General features: G+C 36.2%; 2 protein-coding genes across 5 annotated transcripts in view; one reads left to right on the top strand and one right to left on the bottom strand.

The window, feature by feature from the left end:
- The window catches only part of traf6 (TNF receptor-associated factor 6), an 18,831-nt gene extending 10,741 nt beyond the window's left edge, over positions 1-8,090 (bottom strand). Inside the window, exons 1-4 of one of the 3 annotated variants that reach the window (XM_073906578.1) lie at positions 8,036-8,090; positions 7,834-7,917; positions 2,700-2,998; positions 615-765 (exon numbers count right to left, since the gene is read on the bottom strand). In XM_073906578.1, coding sequence (XP_073762679.1) covers positions 615-765; positions 2,700-2,998 — 450 coding nt within the window. In that variant the 5' untranslated portion in view covers positions 7,834-7,917; positions 8,036-8,090. Of the gene's footprint in view, positions 1-614; positions 766-2,699; positions 2,999-5,430; positions 6,138-6,814; positions 7,918-8,035 lie in introns of those variants that run through there. The other 2 variants (XM_068222300.2, NM_001044752.1) reach the window with 2 other exon arrangements.
- acana (aggrecan a) overlaps positions 1-20,872 on the top strand; it is a 904,300-nt gene that overhangs the window by 847,210 nt on the left and 36,218 nt on the right. The window lies entirely within an intron of this gene.

The raw sequence follows: 20,872 nt of genomic DNA on the forward strand, positions 1-20,872 counted from the left end.
CAATTTTAATGTTAACTGTGGCTTATTCATTCATTTTCTTGCGGCTTAGTCCCTTTTTCAATCCGGGGTCGCCACAGCGGAATAAACCACCAACTTATCCAGCACATTTTAACACAGCGGATTGCCTTCCAGCCGCAACCCATTTCTGGGAAACATCCATCCACACACACACTCATACACTACAGACCCAATTCACCTGTACCGCATGTCTTTGGACTGTGGGGGAAACCGGAGCACCGGAGAACATGCAAAGTCCACACAGAAACGCAGAGGCTCACCAGCGGCCCAGCGACCTTCTTGCTGTGAGGCGACAGCACTACCTACTGCGCCACTGTGGTTCAATCCGAGAAAACATTTTTATTATTGACCTGTATTGCTAATTGCATTGTTTATCATGTCTGTTCTCCCCTAATAAACTTTGAGTCTGATAATGAAAGTTCATTGACCTTAGGGCAATTCTTGCAAAAATACTCCAAAAGTTTCAAATATTTTCTCAGATGTTTCCTTCACTCATTTATTTTTAAGGGGTTTTGTGGTGTGACTTTTGTTGCAAGCGCAAATGTTGAAAACACATCATTTAACACACATTCAACATGTCACAACAGCAAATTTACCTCTAATTGGCGCAACTCCATTTTTTCACTGCATCCAAAGTTAGAACATTTGACGGTGAGTGAGAGGATCTCTCGTTTGGCAAAGTTATCAGGGAAAAGCTGTTCCTCAAGCAGCACCTCGTTGTCAACTGGACATTTCTGCCCCGTGTCCCTGCCAGAAAAATAAGACATGTTAAACATGTAAATCCTGACAAATGAGTCTTAGGGCCTACTCACACTGTGCTATCCGAACCATGCCCAGGCCTGTTTCCTGGATCGTTTGATAAGTGTGAGTGCTCTGAACCGGGGTCAGGCACGGATTACTTGGCCCGGTTGGAGGAGGTGTGCCTGAGCGCGGTTCACTTGGGCTTTGGCGCGGTACGCTTTTGTTTGAGTGCAAAACGCGCCTAAGCCCGAAACTGAAGACGAGACGTGACTTTTAAGGGACTGGTTAATATAGATTAATTAATTATTCTTACTGTTCAATGACCGCAAACTGTCATAGTTTATTAAAGATGCCTTCAGCAAACCTCATAATTTCTGCAGCACGAGGACTTTATGATTGTTAATGAGCGTCAAAAGTGGCTGATCTGTTCGGTGAAATATTTGACTGTGTGTAACCGCATCCAAAAAGACTAAAACAATATAACTAGAGAAATCTCCACTGTGCTGAGTGAGAGCGTCCACTGAACAGGGCATCATCGATGACACAAGCGTGCCCAGGCCCGAATATAATGTGAGTGCGGGCCTTCAGGGTAGACGGGAGGGGGGACAAGCATGCTTTGGCTCGGTTCAAGGCAACTGTACATAGTGTGAGTACGCCCTTAAAGACTTAATGATTTATGGTGTTTTTTTTAAAAAATGATTTGACCGAAATCAGGCTTTTATGGCTCAATTGTATAATATATTGAATATCTGAAGATTAAAAGTCTTTGTAAGATGATATTTTAAAGCTTAGTTTTGTAATCAAAGCTTGTTTTCATAATGTGTGTGTGTGTGTGTGTGTGTGTGTGTGTGTGTGTGTGTGTGTGTGTGTGTGTGGCAGAGGGTTGGGAGAAAATAAAATGCAAAGCAAGAGAACAAGGGTTGAGTGATATATGTTAACACAAATCAAACACCTGATTTTGTTAACCCTTCTAGTAGGAGTTTTTCATGTTCACTTTATAAAAGTCAGTAAAGATCTCACTGAATTAAACTAAAATGTTCTTTAAGTATAGTATAGTTTATTTATAAACTAATTTTGAGAGGATCACATGGTTTTGATTGATCACAGCTGGTCCTGCATCAGCTCACGATTGATTCTCCAATCAGATGATTCCTAACTCACTATAAATAACCAGAGTTTTCTCATCTCAGTATCTTCGTCTCAAAAGAACAATCCCCCCCACCCCCACCCACCCCTATTCCCCCTCGCTTTTCAGATGGGCGACATGATGACAACCCAGTGATTAGCACTGTTGCCTCACAGCAAGAATGTCTCCAGTTAAAGTCCCCTCTAAACCAGTTGACATTTCGGTGCGGAGTTTGCTCGTTTTCCTTGGAATCTTCGGTTTCATCCCACAGTCCAAAATATCGATATCTACTGTACCTGAGCTCAAATTCCCCTATCGCCCTGCAAACGGGATGGAGCCCAGGGCTCGAGGATCTCATAAGCTCAGGGCTTCTCCTGGGACAGCATGCCAAACAAGCTTTATAATCAATCATCAGCTAAGTGTGAATTTAATCTTGAATTGCTCAAGAGTATAAAATGAGAGGTGTTCAAAATTTGTTTCTGGCCAACTGAACCGCACCTGGGCCCAGTTGGAAGAGGAATGCCAAAGCATGGTTCGTTTGAGTGACTAAAATGATATAACTAAAGCAATCTCCGCTGTGCTGAACGAGAGCGCTTCTCTTCCTGTTAAACCGAACAGTCGCATCATCGATGATGTAAATGTGCTCCGGTTCGGAAGGCAAAATGTAGTGTGGGTGCAGGCCATCGGGGGAGAGAGAAGGGACAATCGTGCTTCACCACGGTTCAAGACAACTGTACCTAGTGCGAGGATGTCATTAGAGAGGTCTTTGTCATGTTGCTTATTTAAAGAACTCTGTGCATCAAATATTACACACCTGATGGATTTCCTAATGCACGAGTCACAGAATCGATGGCCACAGGGGGTCTGTACTGCCGAGCGGAGACCCATCAGACAGATAGGGCACTCATACTTGCTCTCTAGTGGAGGGTCAAACTCTACATCATAGCCTTGCTGGTCAGGAGGCATACTAGATGAAACACTGATGGTGGACGGGTTCTCTGTTGGGCTCAGAAACGACTCCCTCTCCTTCTCCATAGCTGCAGCACAACTCGAGTGTCCGCTGTCACAGCAGACATCATCGAAGCTGGACTTGTCCACGTCGTTGCAAGCCATCTGTAATGATATTAAGATTACTTATGAGTAGACCCACATGAAATCTGTGAGTGCAGAAATCCTTGAGTCTATGTATTTACTTGTGTAAATGTATGTTTATTCAGTTTTTTTTATTTATTTAGTAATATTATTGTGGTATAATAATAGGAACATTAAAATGTTTATTTGGCTAATTTAAAATATAGTTTGTAAAGTAACTTTTCTGTCTTTTAGTGAATATGTTATATGACAGACTTGCTTTGTTTATCAAATAAGTGGATCAAATTGGATTTGCATTTTAAACATTAAATAAGAGTTTAAAAATGTATTATTTATTTATTTCACATATCAAGTATTTAGTTGTGATACTCCCAAAATCATTCCACATAAATCTGCAGATTTTTTTACAAAATTCTCTGCAGAAATAGAAAAACATGTCCGCAGATTCTGTCTGGTCCTACTTATGAGTGCAATTAGTTGACCATAAAACTGTCGCTCTGCATATGATGTACCTGAAGTGTAGAAACTGACCGCAAGGTTTTATGATAATCAACACAAGTAATTCAAAAATGACTTAAAAACATTTAAAAAATGAAAACTGACTGACTGGCTCAATATTTACTCTCCTTCGAGTGGTAACAGACATTTATGAGTCTCTTTATTCTGTTAAACAATAAAAAGATACTCTTAAAAAAAAAAAACCTAGAACCATTCAATTCAATAAAATAAAAAACAAATACTGTAGAATTGAGTGGTTACTGGTTTCCAGTTTTCATTAAAATATCTTTTGTGTTCAACAGAAGACAATCAAATTGGGAACAAGCAGGAATGGGCAGTATTTATAATACATGTATATCAAATACGTATTTTAAACACAAAATACTATTTTGTCATTTGCATTTGATAGGGTTGATGAAAATGGCTGAATATTTTGTATTAAAATACTTTAGTGTCTTGTATTTTTGGAAAAAAAAAAAAAAACAATAAATACGTTGTAAGAAGTCTACATGATGACATCATACAAATGTAGTTAATGTAATAAAAGACAAATGTAATAAAAGTTATTTGCCTAGGCTTGAGAACAGAAGAGAAAATTGACTAATATTGAAGATGTTGATCAATGCTTGAAGAATGGATGGAAATTATGCATCACATATAAAAAAAATAACAACAGACAAATAGCAGGGGTTAATTCGGGAGCAGGTCAAAATCAGACAGGAAAATAAGACAAATAACAGTCCTACAGTGGCGATACCTACAGAAATAAATTGGCTGATTTAAATGCCAGTAGCTAATCTGAAGGTGCTCTTACAGTTAATTACAAACTTTGACATAGTTAATCAGTATGAGACAAAAATATTAAAAACTGTTGCAGTTTACTGTTCAAAAACTCCCCATTTTTTGAGAAATCGTGCTTTCTATTGTATTTTGAAAAGTTCATTTGCAAAAAAACGGTTTATGGAAATGACTAAAACTATTAGTAGTTTTCAGAAATCGTCATTTTACATGGACTATTGAAGATTTTAACTTTTAAGAGATGGTGGCAACTTTCACAATCAAAAGATATAGTACTATATTCTAGGGCTGGGCAACTTCAAGAGATCAAAATCTTGATTAAATGAACATCTTAACCTGATTACAATTAATAAACGATCATTTTATTTATTTTATGCCCTCATAGTTCACTGACAAGTTTCGTATGGTAAAACTGCTCAACTTACAAGTGAGAGATTTTTGAATGCATTACTTGATTTACAAATAATTGAAAGAAACACACACTATCTACTGTGTATAATTATTTACTGAATAATGCTGAACAACTGAAATTAAAACACACATTGCCTAAAAACTGTCTCTCTGCACTGCCTACCGTCATAACCGCTACCAAATAGACCAATCACAAAGCTTGCGCTATGTGCTGTTGTGATGTGCAAGTAAATTTTTTTTAAAGAGCCCATATTATGGGTTTTTGAAAATTCCCCTCCATGTAGTGTGTAACACAGCTCTAAGTGAAGTGAAGTATCCAGCTAAGGCTTAAATCTGTAAGTGTACAGTGTTTAAAACGGTTGATTCATCTAAAAAAAGAGTCGACTCATAGTGCTTCAAACGAGTCGCCTTGATACCGAGTCATTAGGTGTTTCGCCATGACGTACGAACGAAACCAAGTTATTCACGTGCACGCGCAAACCTCGGGAGTTTTCGAACCTGAGGCCCCGCCCCCTGACGCAGAAACCCAGACACACACACACACACCCACAAACACACGCACACAAACATGCCGGTCGATTGAAGTCACACTGCAGATGGATATTATATCGAGTCTCTACCCAAAGATGAAACCTCAGCATTATAACCAAGCAGTTGAAAACTACTGGAAACTTCTGCAAACTACATGCTACCAAGAATACTTCATCGGCGTTTGTTAAAGGAAGGATCAGTAAAGAGTAACTTACTGCTGGACGTCAGGATGGGTTTCTTCCTCCATTCTCAAGTGTAAGTATGTGCGATTAAAGTTGTTGCCTCGTTGACTCTACCTTGCAAATGTATTTAGTTGTGATTTGTTACTTGTAACCGAGTGTACTGTATCAGGTTAACTGGCTATATTCTGTTATCCCGTGCAAAGTCACGTTAAAAACGCGACGCGTGCTGCTTGGTTTACGGAGCTCCGTGGACGAGGGTAGTGTGTGTGCACGTGCGCTGTCGTCCGGAGGTATGTGTGTGTGTTTGTGTGTGTGTCTGTGAAAAGAGCAGAGTGAAACAAGCTATGTGATCTCCTCGACAGTTTTTGGAGTTTTTGCTCAATAAAATAGTCGTCTGAATTTTCAAGTTCATCGACTGTATTTACATTGACCCACTGGCAGCTAAAATCCACGCCTACACTATCGAGCGTGTATGAACTGTGATTACTTTTATATTGCTGATTAGCTGTTTGGCTTTTCACTCTGACTGAAGGCAGTCGACCAATCGCAATAGGCTGTCATTGGTCTAATCACCGCAGATTAGCTTCGCGCTAAGGAGGGGTTTGGGAACAAATGAATCACTGGACGATTCATACAGGAGTCGCTGGGATAATTAGGTAAAAATAAATGCAGATTATAAGACCACGAAAGTGTTTTTTGACCTTGCATGCATATTAAACTGTTGTTGGAGACCCTTACAACTAAGGGTGCTTTCACACCTGTGAATCGATTCAGTTGTTCCGAAACAGAGATTAGAATTGTTACATTGTTGCTCTTTGCTCTTGGAGCGGTTCGCTTTCACACTGCAAAGTTTCTAATCGGACCAAAAGAGCTAAAACAAGTCACGTGCGAGTAAACTCTCCTCACATTGGTCAGAGTGTCAGGGTTTATTTTGCAGCGTCACGCTCAGCTGTCAGGAGAGGTGGTGGTTTGGTGGTGATTGACAGGGTGTGCGCGCGTGACGTGTCTGAGGGAGAGACACGGTGGGGAGGGGTGAGAAGGGTGCGCGATGATGCCTATTTGAGGACTGGGAGAGAGACACAAGATTACCGGGAGATCATCACTTGTTTGCGGGCATCCGGAGACTCGCGAAACTTCCCGCCCTACTCATAATTCTCTCTTCATATAGCCGTAAGCCTATTACATATCCATAAAACACTGTGATATAACCGCGCTCGGATCGGATCGCTTTCTCACTGTAATCGAACCGCTCCAGGGTTCGTTTCAATCGAGCTGAGACCACCTCATTCAAGCGATCTCGGAGCGATTACTTTGGCGCGGAACAGAGCGCGATTGCCCTGTTCACATATGCCAATCGAACCGCGCTAACTGGGCAAACGAGATACGTTCCGAAACAAAAGTGTAGGTGTGAAAGCACCCTAAGATATGACCCTATTTCATGTATAATATGGGCTCTTTAAAGAGGTGTGCGGGTATGCGAAGATTGTGGCATACTGTACTCATGGCATGCCCTTGGCAAAAGTATAATAGTATAATAAGTATAACACATACTATAATAAGTATAATTCAGCCTTAACAGAGCAAGGTCACGTGACTCCACACACATTAGGGAAAGTAATAAAAAAAATAGACTTGGAAAAATTTGATCGATTAAAAATTCTGAATGTCAATTTCGATTACTTTCCAATTAGTCGCCCAACCCTACTATGTTCCAACTCATTACCTGCATTAAATTGTTGGTACAATGATTAAAGAGATAATATTCAAGACAGTACTTTCTTTATAAAATTTGTACAAAATCGATGCTAAAATCAAATCTAAAAGATGATTTTTTATTAATAAAACTTACATTTTTTATTCTTACAGTAAAGGTGATAAGGTGCAGAGAAGCTGACTTAAACTTGCTCAGAGGAAAGCTGTTGCTGTCAAACACTGTTTACTTCATTTAATCAGTTTAATGGTGAAGGGATTGATCCAATAAACCTATTGATAGAAAATTTGTACAGAACGTCATGCTCACTTGTAAAAGTATTTCGTAGTATTTTCAAAATACAAAATACAGCATTTTATTTTGAAACATTGTGGCTGCTGTATTTTGTAGTTTATTTTGATACACGTAAAACTGAGCTATTTTTTTACCTATCCCTGGGAACAAGTAAGGTTAAGGTGAGTAAATGATTAGATTTACACGTTTTTGGTGAATTTATTTTAAATACACAGAGAAAGTGGCAGGGAAATAGATAGCAGGCTATGATTTCTGCTGTAATACAAAAGCTATGGGTCGATAAAGACCCAGAAATGCATTTTAATTTGATGTTTCCTTTTGGGCACCCGCCTGGGAGGGGCTTATCGTTGAGGGTTGAGAAGATTACTTTAAAAATCTAAAATACACCGGGTAAACGTTATCTTAAAATGTATCCAAAAATGTTAGCTTACCTCTCGTTTAAATCTCAAATTAAATGCATTGAATTTAGAGGAGAACACAATTGAGGGTTACATCAGAAACTTTCCAGCTGTCGCCTATGGGACCACACATGTATATCAACTTGACATTGTTGTTACATTACAAAACCTTCTTAGTATAAAATACAAATCGTTTATAGACATATATTATTCGTAATAGTTTTCATTTACTTACATTGGCTCGGTACGGCCTCGCGCGCCTATACTGCTGCTTCCTGTAAAGTTACTCTAAACATCACTTGCGCAACGTCACTGGGTCAAAGCGCCTCGTGACTGTTCCCAGACCAGCTCTTACTATGGCAAGCCGTTTAACATTTAATCTGAAGCCGTTCTAGTATCTATTCTATTTTCATTTTACTGGTGCTTATTTTTTAGATATTATCTTTTCCTTTATGTGGTGCTTTTTAAAAGTGCTTACTCATTAGCAGGTTCACACGGAATCTGCGCACGCAGACTTTTAGCCCATCATGAAGTATTTACTCGTGTAAATGGATTTAAAAACTGAATAAATATAAATGTACACCGGTGTACATTTATATTTATTTAGTTTTTAAATTCATTTCACTAATATTATTATGATATAACAATAGTAATTTTAAAATGTTCAAATTATCATGTACAGTTTGTAAAGTGTCTGTCTTTTAGTATAAATTCGAGAGACTTGCTTTGTTTAACAATTAAGTGGATCTAACTGGATTTGCATTGTAAACACTGAATAAAAGTTAAAAATGTATTATTTTTGATTTCATAATTTTATTTTATATTATACTCATTAGACACTAGTTGTTTTTATTAGATACTACTCATTCATTACCTTAGATACCTATTATTTAGGTACTAGTACTTAACTATTAGATACCAGTACTTATTCATTTTATTTATTAAATAGTGTCTGTTTAATGGGTACTAGTACTTATTCATTAGGCCAACTATAGTACTTTTTACTAGTATTTATATATCATACACTATCTTTTATAACTAAGTTTTGGGTTAATAAAAATAAGAATGAAATCATTAGAATGATTTATTGTAGGACACAAATGCCTCAAATGCAGCTTTAACATCATTGGGATAAATTATATTTTAACATATTTAAATGGAAAAGTTAGCATTTTAAACAGGAATAATTATTTACAAGGTTACTTTTATATCTGCATTTTTATAAAATAAAGCAGTCTTCTCCCAAACCTTTGAAAAATAGTCCATGTTGTCTTTATATTTTTAGAAGGCTTCATTTATTACTGACTTTATCTTTAAAAATATGTAATTATGCAGTTAAAGTAATATTGTGCTATTTTGCCTCATAGTAGAAGTGAAGATTTGTTTCATGTTAAAGCCACAATGGCCCTGCATGTTCATAACCACACTTCTTTCTATGAGTGCTATACTGGGACATTTTGTGCCTGGACTCAACTTAGTGTTAGTGGGACCTATTTTGTTAATTACTAAATACCCACATACCCGCATACTTCTAACCCAGATACTGTGCACCAGTATACCTATACTTTGCCCAGTGTGGCCATATACACTTCACTTTGTGTGGACTTGTTTTGGGCCCACAGTGGATTTTGGTTTTGTGTGGGCCAGCCCACAGTTTGGTCTGGCGGCATTTTGGTCTAGGTATGTTTGTTTAGAAATTTGTGCACTAATACTGTACATGAAAGTGAGCATTAGCAAACTGCATAATACATTCAAATCTATTGTATAGTAGACTAAGAGAGACAATAGAAAAGTGTATCTAAATTAAGATATAAATTGGATCCCATTAAAATACTGTAGAAATTATCCTAAAAGATTTTTATGTCTTGTCCTATAAAACAATCCTTTAAGAAAAAAAAATCCCATTGAAATCCAGTAGGAATGGTTCCAAAATATGATAAAAATTCTAATTTGATTCCTATAAAGAAATCCTATTGGAATCCTTTAGGATTTTTCAAAACAATCCTATAAGAAAGCTCCTATTGGAATCCTATAGGATTTTTTTAAAGAATCCTATAAAAAAATCAAGAAATTTGAATTGAAATCCTATAAAGAAATCCTATTGGGATCCTTAAGGATTTTTTGATTAGGGAATTCTTATTTTACTAGTCAGTTCTGCTTTTTTACTCGTCTTATATGAATGAATTTCTGGAAATGGAAGAGTAGAGTTCAATTAAACATTTTATCAGTAAAATAAAGATTTTTACTAGTAACATTTCAAACAAGTACTAACTTATAAATGTCCACTAGTATCTTTTAAATAAATTGTAGTATGTATTTTACAAGAACCATCTATTTAATAATAGTATCTAATTAATTAGCACTTTCTCTACTAAATTTATACTAGTATCCACTGAATTAATACTTGTTCCTAATGAATAATTACTATTATCTATAAAAAAAAGTGCTAGTATCTATATTAAGAACTATCTTATTAATAAGTAACTATGATTACCTACTAGAACATAAAAATATGTACTAGTCCGAGCTGGAATACATAGTCAAAGCTGAATAGTTGATATCTCAATGACAGATCGAGAGAGAATAGTAGTCACTATTAAAATAAGAACTATAGCTGAATAGGAACTAGTGTCTATTTAATGAGTAGGCTATACCTAATAAATCTAATGGATAAGAAGTATATAATGAATGAGTACTAGTTTATAATGAATGAGTAGTACTTATTTATTATGTATAGTTCCTAATTAGATTGTATCTAATTAATAGGTAGAATCTAATGAACGAGTAGCTACTCACAGCAAGTCACTGGTTCGAGCCCCGGCTGTGTCAATTGTGGAGTTTGCATGTTCTCCCCGTGTTTATGTGGGTTTCCTCCGTGTGCTCCGGTTTCCCCCACAGTCCAAAAACATATACAGGTGAATTGGGTAAGGCAAGCTAAATGGCCCGTAGTGTATGAGTGTGAATGAGATCGTATGGTTGTTTCCTAATGATGGGTTGCAGCTGGAATGGCAGCATTAAACATATGCTGAATAAGTTGGTGGTTCATTCCACTGTAGCAACCCCAGATCAATAAAGGGACTACTAAGCCGAAATGAAAATGAATGAAAGGATGGATGCAAATACTACGGGTTATAGATTAAATGTTAATACGGCTTGCCATACTCTTACAACTTAACTTCTCGCGTGAACTGTATCGAGGTAAATAGCTGTCTGTTCTTCTCAGTTTTGTGCTTTATTAGATTTACTAGATCATTCGTTTATAACAGAAAAAAGGGAAAAATTTCCCGCAAAGGGAATTTACATCTGGTTATGAATAGATCCATAAACCTGAGTCGTATGACATTTTCTTATAAAATAAGCGTTTTTCCTCCTGCCTCCCATGTTTGTTTCGTCATTTCACTTTAAAGGCAGTGAAAATAACTTATTAGCATAAACATGAAACTGCTAAACCTACACACATGAGCCGTGAAAAATCTAATTTTAGAAGAACACTTTAGACAGCACTGTCTATTCACATTTAATTCCACAAGATGGCGCTGCTGCCTCTGATTTAAAATAAACAGCAAGGCAAATGATATTTTCATTTTTATTCATGAATGAAAATATACAACCACAATCAATAAAAGAGAGGTACGAGAGAGGAAAATGCAAGTTACATTAACTGGGGAGAGAAAAAAGACTAACAAAGAAAGTGGTAAGTGAATTACAATTGTACAAAAGTGTATGAAAATAAATTAAGAGCATTATAGGAAAGCTATCTAACTCAAAGCAGTCAGTAGACAACAGTTCTTCATATAGTTCCAAAAATCTGACAGTTTTTGTTGTCACACATATGGAAATCAAATGCATGAGCAATTGGAAAAGTATGGATTGAAGCCATGCACTTTTGTTTCTGTAAAAAAAAAACTCCAAACAAGATAAAAAAGTTGAAGATAACTTCTTAAAAAAATTTTTTAACTAAATGAGTATGCAAAGGTAGGAGGGCTGTTCAAATAATGATACAAGTCTAACCAAAATTTCTGGACAAATTCATAGCTACAAAATAAATGTTTTAAAGTTTCATCATCCTTCATCAAAAAAAAAAAAAAAAAAACATATTTGGAAATTATTTGGTTAGCCGGATACATTTTATACTATATTTTAAAGTGGATTTCTTTAGTTTTGGTAGGAAGAACTACTACAGTACAACTACTGCAATAGTACTAAAGTGATTCTACAACTACGATAATGCAGTACTGCTATTGCGATACTACTGAAGTACTACTACAGTACAACTGCAGCCTACAGCTACATTTCCTGCTTGCTGGACAATGGTTTCTAAATGAGGTTTTAGAACTTTAGTTGTATTGCTGAAGTACTACTGCAATATATCGTATTGCACTTTACAGAAGTGTACAGAAATACATCTACAATACTGCATAACATAATACAACTAAAGTGCACTTTTAATACTTATGTATCTAAGTGCAATTATATAAAAACATCACTATATTGCCCCTCTCAGTTATTTAATGTTACTTCAGTTGCACTGCAGAGTTTACTGCTGTTAAACTATATTGCTTTATAGTTAAACTGTCTTTATACCTTATTATACAACAATTTTGCAGTCACATTGAATTTTGTGTTGTATTAGGCTACTGCTGTTGTACTGTTCAGGTCACTGCAGTTATTTTTTATGATTTGTTTTCTTAAAATTCTATTTAGACAATTACTTGAATCCAAAAAACACATCCCTGAAAATGCACAAAATATTCTTGGAAGATGTTGAAGAACATACCCATAGGAACACAAGTGCAGTGCAGTTTTTACCACACCATTGGCATACACAGCATGGCAATTGCAGTAAAGACGGAGTTTACTTGTTTTTACTCCAGTTTACTGCAATTTACTGCTGTTGAACTTTATTGTACTGGATTTGCACTATGTTTATACTTCAGTTTATTGCAATTTGGCTATTGTACTTACTTTTACTGCAGTTATACTTCTGTATACTGCTGTTGTACTTTTTGTAATCTGTCGTGGTTGGTGTACTTCATAGAGCACATTTCTGGATTATGGATTTTCAACACAGCTTTAGCTTATCAATTAAAGCCTGAGTCTGACGAGGAACCAATCTTAAAAATGAAATATACAAAAAATCTGACAAAAATATAAAAAATATAAATTCTGTGAACCATTAATTGTTTGTTTTGAGGTTGCTTTGCTGTAGCGGACAAGTGACGGGGAAACACAGGATTGGGACTTCTATGTACATTTATGTCACTGTAGTATATTTGTATGTGGTTCCTATTGTGCTGGCTAGTCCTTTACTCTGAAGTAAAAGTGATAAAGCATTGCTAAAACAAAAAACCAAAAGGTTTCTGGAGTGCGAACATGCCATAATGTGGATACTTTAACCAATAGTTCTGAGAACTCTTAAAAAGTTCCTTTTGTGATCTTATCAGTCAATCTGCCGGGCCTTGCAGATTTGCCACATTAGAAAAATCACTTTGGTGACTTTTACATTGACCTGCTAATAAAATGACATATAAATCTCCACTCAAGCAACTATTACCATTTTAAAATGGCTAAAGATTTTTTAAACTTTGCTTTGTATACTGTATTGAATTAGACGAGTCCCAAAGAACACAGGGTCAGGTTTTTATTCCTGTGGTGTAAAAATGAACTTTAATCATTGACTATTTACAGCTTCATCCTTTGGCAATTAAAAAAGAAAAGATTTGCATTTATTGCAGAGCACAGCATCTTGTGAATTTGATTGTGCAACTAGTGAGTGGGCAGCCTGTTAATGTTTAATGCTGATGTGAATTAATTTATGTAAAATAACCAATTTCTGTTTAATGTAGGGAAGATTGTTTCAGCACATTTCTAAACATAATAATTTTAATGACTCATCTCTAATAACAGATTTATTTTATCTTTGTCATGATGACAGTAAATAATATTTTACTTTATATTTTTCAAGACAGCTTAAAGTGACATTTAAAGGCTTAACTAGGTTAAAAAGGTTAAGGTTAGGGTAATTAGGCAAGTTATTCTATAACAATGGTTTGTTCTGTAGACTATCAAGAAAAAAAAAAAAAACTTTTGTTTTTTTTTAAATTGAAAACTGCTTTTATTCTAACCGAAATAAAACAAATAAGACTTTCTCCAGAAGAAAAAAAAATATTATCAGACATACTGTGAAAATTTCCTTGCTCTATTAAACATAATTTGAATATTAAAAAAAGAAAAAAAAAATCAAAAAGGGGCGCTAATAATTCTGACTTCAACTGTATATTCACAGCCTTTGCTCAATTCTTTGTTGATGCACCTTTGGCAGCAATTACAGCCTCAAGTCTTTTTGAATGTAATGCCACAAGCTTGGCACACCTGTCTTTGGGAATTTTTGCTCATTCCTCTTTGCAGTACCTCTTAAGCTCAATCAGGTTGGATGGGAAGCGACGATGTACAGCCATTTTCAGATCTCTCCAGAGATGTTCAATAGGATTTAGGTCTGGGCTTTGGCTGAGCCACTCAAGGACATTCACCGAGTTGTTGTGAAGTTACTCCATTGATATTTTGGTGGTGTGCTTTGGGTCACTGTCCTGCTGGAAGATGAACCGTTGCACCAGTCTGAGGTCAAGAGCACTCTGAAGCAGGTTTTCATTCAGGATGTCTCTGTACATTGCTGCATTCATCTTTCCCTCTACATCGTCTAGTTCCTGCTGCTGAAAAACATCCCCACAGCATGATGCTGCCATCACCATGTTTCACTGTAGGGATAGTATTAGCCTGGTGATGAGCGGTGCCTGCTTTTCTCTAAACGTAACGCCTGGCATTCACTCCAACAAGTTCAATTTTAGTCTCATCAGACCAGAGCATTTGTTTCTTAGTCTGACAGTCCTTCAGATGCCTTTTGGCAAATTCCAGATGGGGAGTGGCTTCTGTCTGGCCACTCTACCACACAGGCCTGATTGGTGGATTGCTGCACAGATGGTTGTCTTTCTGTAAGGTTCTCCTCTCTCCACAAAAGAACACTAGAGTTCAGACAGAGTGACCATTGGGTTCTTGATCACCTCCCTGACTAAGGGAGCTAGACAGGGAGCTTATATAGACAGGTGTATGCCTTTTCAAATCAAGTCCAATCAACTGAATTTACCACAGGTGAACTCTAATTAAGCTGCTGAAACATCTCAAGAATGATCAGTGGAAACAGAATACCTGAGCTCAATTTAGACATGAAATGTTGTTACTATTGCCAATGAAGAAGGACTCAAACCAGAGACGTTTAGTTATGCAGCGTTCAGAAAATGTGAACTTGTGGAGTTGGTGATTCACCATGTCAGATGGTCACTTTAGCTCCTTTCCTATGAGCAAAGAGCCTAAAATCACATATGTGATTCTTTACTCATATGTGATGACGAGTAAGAGCTATGCGTTTACTTTTTAAAAAGTGCTTTGAGATTTCATTACCATCAGACCATGTCTGACTTTTCTTTCTTTGCTGATCAAATTTAAATAATTTGTTATGTTTGTCACTGATCCAAGTGAATTCAAAAAGGAACCTCCTGTTGTTTTTTAAACACACATAGGGTAAAAATACACCATGATACATGAATGGCATGCGTGGGCAAGACCTTACAAGTGATGTCAGCGATTTTTTTCCCCCCCCAAAGGACTGAGCGTTGGCTTATAAGTACATTTCTGCAAGTCTTTTTGTAGCCCAATCACAGCCCACATACTATGTCAAACTTTTGGGTAGGTGAGGGTCACACTAAGCTACTATGTCACTTATGAAAAGCACATTTTATAAACAGCAGGGTCAACAACCCGCATATAACAAGGCTCCTTATTGAGCAGCCCCAGGATGCAGAGCACGCCTTCTTGCTCAAACAGAAATCTGTGCAAATGTTTACACAGTACTTTTCTTTTAACAGACTTCCAGTTTTGTTTTGAGCGGGTAAGCGCAATTTAGGAAAACCGCAACATGTTTTTGATCGCAGATATGCCACAATGTCCTGCATGGTATTAGCAAACAAAAATATAAGCAAATATGAATATGACCATTAATGAAGTTTCTTGTTCACTGCTTCCTTTTATTGTGCCGCTCAACCTTTCATGATGTTTGATTAGTTCATTCTAGTTCAAGTGGCAAAGGGATAATAGCATCGAAAGTCTACAAGTACCTAATTATGTAAAAAGTTCTGATGCAAGAAATATAAACTCACTGGCCACTTTATTAGGTACACTTTACTGGTGCCGGGTTGGAATCTCTTTTGCCTTAAGAACTGCCTTAATCCTTTGTGGCATAGATTCAACAAGGTACTAGAAATATTTCTTTGAGATTTTGGTCCATATTGACATGATAGCATCACACAGTTGCTGCAGATTTGTCGGCTGCACATCCTAGATGTTCCACCACATCCCAAAGGTGCTCTGTTGGATTAAAGTCTGGTGACTGTGGAGGCCATCGAGTGCAGTGAACTCATTGTCATGTTCAAGAAACCAGTCTGAGATGATTAACGATTTATGACATGGCACAATATCCTGCTGGAAGAATCACAAGATGGGTACACTGTGTTCATAAAGAGATGGACATGGTCAGCAACAGTACTCAGGTAGGCTGCGGCGTGACACGATGCTCAATTTGTACTAATGGGCCCAAAGTGTGCTAAGAAAATATCCCCCACACCATTAAACCATCAGCAGCCTGAACTGCTTATACAAGGCAGAACGGCTCACTGGATATTTGCTCTTTTTCAGACCATTCTCTGTAAACCCTAGAGATGATTGTGCGTGAAAATCCCAGCAGATCAGCAGTTTCTGAAATACTCAGACCAGCCCGTGTGGCACCAACAACCATGCCACATTCAAAGTCACTTAAATCCCCTTTCTTACCCATTCTAATGCTCGGTTTAAACTGCAGCAGACCGTCTTGACCATGTCTACATGCCTAAATCATTGAGTTGCTGCCATGTGATTGGCTGATTATAAATTTGCATTAGCTAGCAGTTGGACAGGTGTACCTAATAAAGTGGCCGGTGAGTGTATGTGTGTGTGTGTGTGTGTGTGTGTGTATATATGTGCACACACACACACACACACACGCGCACGCACACATGCACACACACACACACAAAACAGTAATTACTACATATCTGATAAGCTTCATAGCAACAAGCATCCATTTGGGAATAAGAAAAAAAAGTTACTTTCAACCTGGATACAATGGATAGGACTGTGTGTTCAAGTGCCACAGTGCCTCACTTATTTTGACAAAAGCATCCCTGTTGGAGAGAAACACATGTTACATGTGTTTCTTATTTAGTAAACCTGGAGAGTTGAAGGGTTGAAGTGCTGCTGATTGAGTGATTAATGAACAATAGATGTCATTAATATAGATGTTCCGTCTTTCGTATAAACACATTACCTGTGTTGTTCCTTTGAACAGGCATAGTAGAAGGCTACATACAGTATGTGCAGTATTTATAATCTTGCTTTTCATCAAGTATTTGGCTGAAACCTAATTGACATTGATCACCTTGCACAATTACACATTTTAGGTACATTTACAGTGTCCTACTGTTTGTTTATATTAGAAACAGAACATAAAATTGTGGGAAAAGTTTGGATAAAGTCATGGATATGGTATGACAGTGGACATTTTACAGTGCAAGCAAGATTTTGTGTGTGTTTTCATTCCATTTGATAGTGCGAGTGTGTGTTTTTCCTCACAGTTCCCCTATTCCACTGATGTCTGATTGTACATATTTGTTCTGATCTGGAAAACATTTATTATAACCAGGACTTTATCTAGAGTCAAAAGGAGAGAATTGAGCTCAAAATTTGTCCTGGTTGTCTTGCATAGTACCTTTTAATTCGTAAAGATTTGCCGGATGTTTTGTTAAAAAGTTCTGGCCAGATGGGACTTAAACTATGTCATTAAAAATCATAAGCTGCTCTCCGTTGTTTCCTTTCACATTCATATGCAAACTGCATGAGCTTGTTTTGGAAGATCGGAAGACAGAAAAAGCCCATACAAACACCTATCAATAGACTTTCCTCCTCTGAGGGAAAAAGTGGTTGAAGGGGGGGGGGGGGGGGGGGGGGGGTGTAATAACAGCAGGTGTAAATGGCAATGTGCTAAGCAAAATGCATCTTAAAGGGAATGTTCACCCAAAAATATAAATTCTGTCATTACTAATTATTCCTCATTCACTTGGTCTAAAACCATTTGAGTTTCTTTCTTCTGTTGAACACAAAGATAAACTCAAAATTGTTGGGAAAAAAATCTGTCATTGACTTACAGGTTATTTTTTGATCCTAATACGGGTGTCAATGGCTGCTTTTTCCAACATTCTTCAGAATATCTTGTTTGTTTGTTTTTTTGTAAACAACTGTTTTTATTATTTCAGTTTTTGTTTAATATAGAAAACATACAGCATATGACTTTATCATAAAACAGCCCCGAATCCCCACCCAGGTAGACTTGTTCTATAATAACAGAAGGTAAAAGCTTGCTGTGTAATTAAAAAAAGAAAGAATAATGTAAAGCCAAATAGAGTAGACGTTAGGTAAGTACAAATAAATCACTATTACATCATGAGATACATAAAGTACATATAAACAGAAAAGCTATACATTAGAAGGAAGAAATCGTGTTTTGTTTTGACAGCAGAAATGCATTCATAAAAGTTTAGAACAACTTTAATGTAAAGAAAGTTTTTGAATTAAAAAAAATGGGGGTGAACTTTCCCTTTAAAAGCAGCAAACAGCACCCTAGTTGAAAAGGTGAATCACAAATGTGACATCTTTTGTACATTTGATTTTGAATTTATTAAATGGGATAGCCCCTTGAGATGAACTATCTGGTTTTCAAGGAGTCCCTGAGAAGTACATAAATCAAAGGAAGTACAACACATTATAACAAACATGCAGATAAATAAAACAAACAAACAAACAAGCAGCACACTTCACCTGAAAAACTTCCCACAGTAAGCCCAAGCGAACAAAAACATAATCAATAGTACAATTTGATTTACAAATAAAGCATGTAAATTGGAACCAATATTAATAACATTTACACGTTGTTTTTAAAAAAGAAAATAAATAATTCCTGAAAAGACTAAATGTCTTAATTGATCTAAAAGAAGGAAGATTATTCCAGTCAATAACAGCTTTGTATTGAAAGGACCTACGGCCACTTTTTGTTGTAATTCTTGGAAATAAAGTAACTGTTGCATGTGTCGAATAGAATATGAATAGGTAAATGGGAACAAAAAAACTGCTTTAAATAAGAAGGGAAACTACAATAAACACATTTAAAAAGAAACAAACACAAACGATATTGTCTTAGGTTAGAGCAAACCAAGAGCTTCACTGTAAAACCCAATAAGTTAAGGTAACTCAAACCATTTGAGGAAACCGATTGCTACAAACCATTTAAGTTCAAAAACGAATCCTAATGAGTACTGTGAACTTTATCCATTTGAGTAAATGAAGCAAATTGAGCTCAGTAAAACCCAACAAATGAAGAGACCTCAAACCAACTGAGCACTGTAAAACCCAATAAGGCAACTCAAACCGCTTGAGGAAACTGATTGCAACAAACCATCTGAGTTAAATAACGAATCTATATGAGTACTGTGAACATACTCCATTTAAGTTGAAGTAATGAGGAATTTAATTAACTTATTACTTTCAACATCGAGTTCAAAACTCTTTTCAGATGAGTAGAATTAACTTTCAGTACATTTTGAGTTAACTACACTCATTTCATTTGATAAAGTTGACTGTTGGGTTTAACAGTGTTCATATAATATGCAATGATGGGTTCTATATACGGACATCTTAAAACAAACCTACATAGAGAGTTGAAGACAGTATTTAAAGTTTTTTTTTTAAACTATTTGAGAAAATAAAGAAACCATTTCTTACTTGAAATGAAAAACAATGAATAAAACGATAAAGAGAACCTAAGAACCAATATTATTTTTAAATTTTAGAATCAATATGGGGTTGAGTTGTCGTGATACCTTTAATTCACCTTACAATACAATACCAGCTGAAGTATCATGATACCAAGTAACATTGCAATACTGTAAAGTAATTCATAACTCAAATTATAAAGAACATACTTAATAAAGTCAGATACTTTATTTTATATTATAATAGGCCTACCTAAATTTATTTTTATAATTCTCTTATTACTGAAAAATTATTATTTGCACGTCACTTCACCTCAAATGTATTAATTATTTTTGTTTATTTTGTAAATAACTGGCCAACAAAAATACATTAAAATAAAAATACAAATTATACCAAATTCAATTTGTTAGAAAAGAAGCATCTTTTCCAACACAACTAGGTGATATGAAGTAGTTAAATATGGTTTCAATGTTTCCTGTTGCTATTTTGGGTTTTTCATCTAGTGTTGTTTTTTCTTTTTTCTTTCAGTCTTATCAGGTAACAAGCCAAAGCAATTAAAAATGATCACTTTGACTTGTGAGTTGTTCTTTAACGACATTGCTGCTGTTGTTGTAGCTACTAAATCATATGTACAGGAACAGAAATCAACCGATTCAGATGTGTGTTAGAAAACGTGCAATAGGTTAACATAAAAGGAGCAAATTCTACACAGTTTTGCAACCTTAAAGGGCTCCAAAGACTATTAAAATAAAATGGTCAAGTGTTTTCCAAACGTGTGAGCAATTTAGTGACTTTTCCACATGCAACATTATCTTTTGTAGATAAACCATTAATGACGATACCACAAACAAGTTTACAAACTACAGTGGCACCTCCAGTATTTTGGAGCCATAATATCGCGATATAGTACCGGTAAACCATGCACCCCTAATATGGGGTTTAAAGGATAATTCACAATCTAGCCAAATACCTAGATGTTTAAATGTCAACATTAGACAACTGTGACTCATTTCCAAATCGAATATCTATGTCTACCAAGTGTAACTGTTGTGATTTTAAAAAGAACACCATTTCTGTGTGCCAGATCTGCTTTCATTTTTCAATCAATAGTCTTCTATTTTGGTCAATGGCAAAAAAGCCAAACTAAACCGACTGTGATAAA

The sequence above is a fragment of the Danio rerio genome, chromosome 7, assembly GCF_049306965.1.
Source record: "Danio rerio strain Tuebingen ecotype United States chromosome 7, GRCz12tu, whole genome shotgun sequence".
Classification (NCBI taxonomy): Eukaryota; Metazoa; Chordata; class Actinopteri; order Cypriniformes; family Danionidae; genus Danio; species Danio rerio.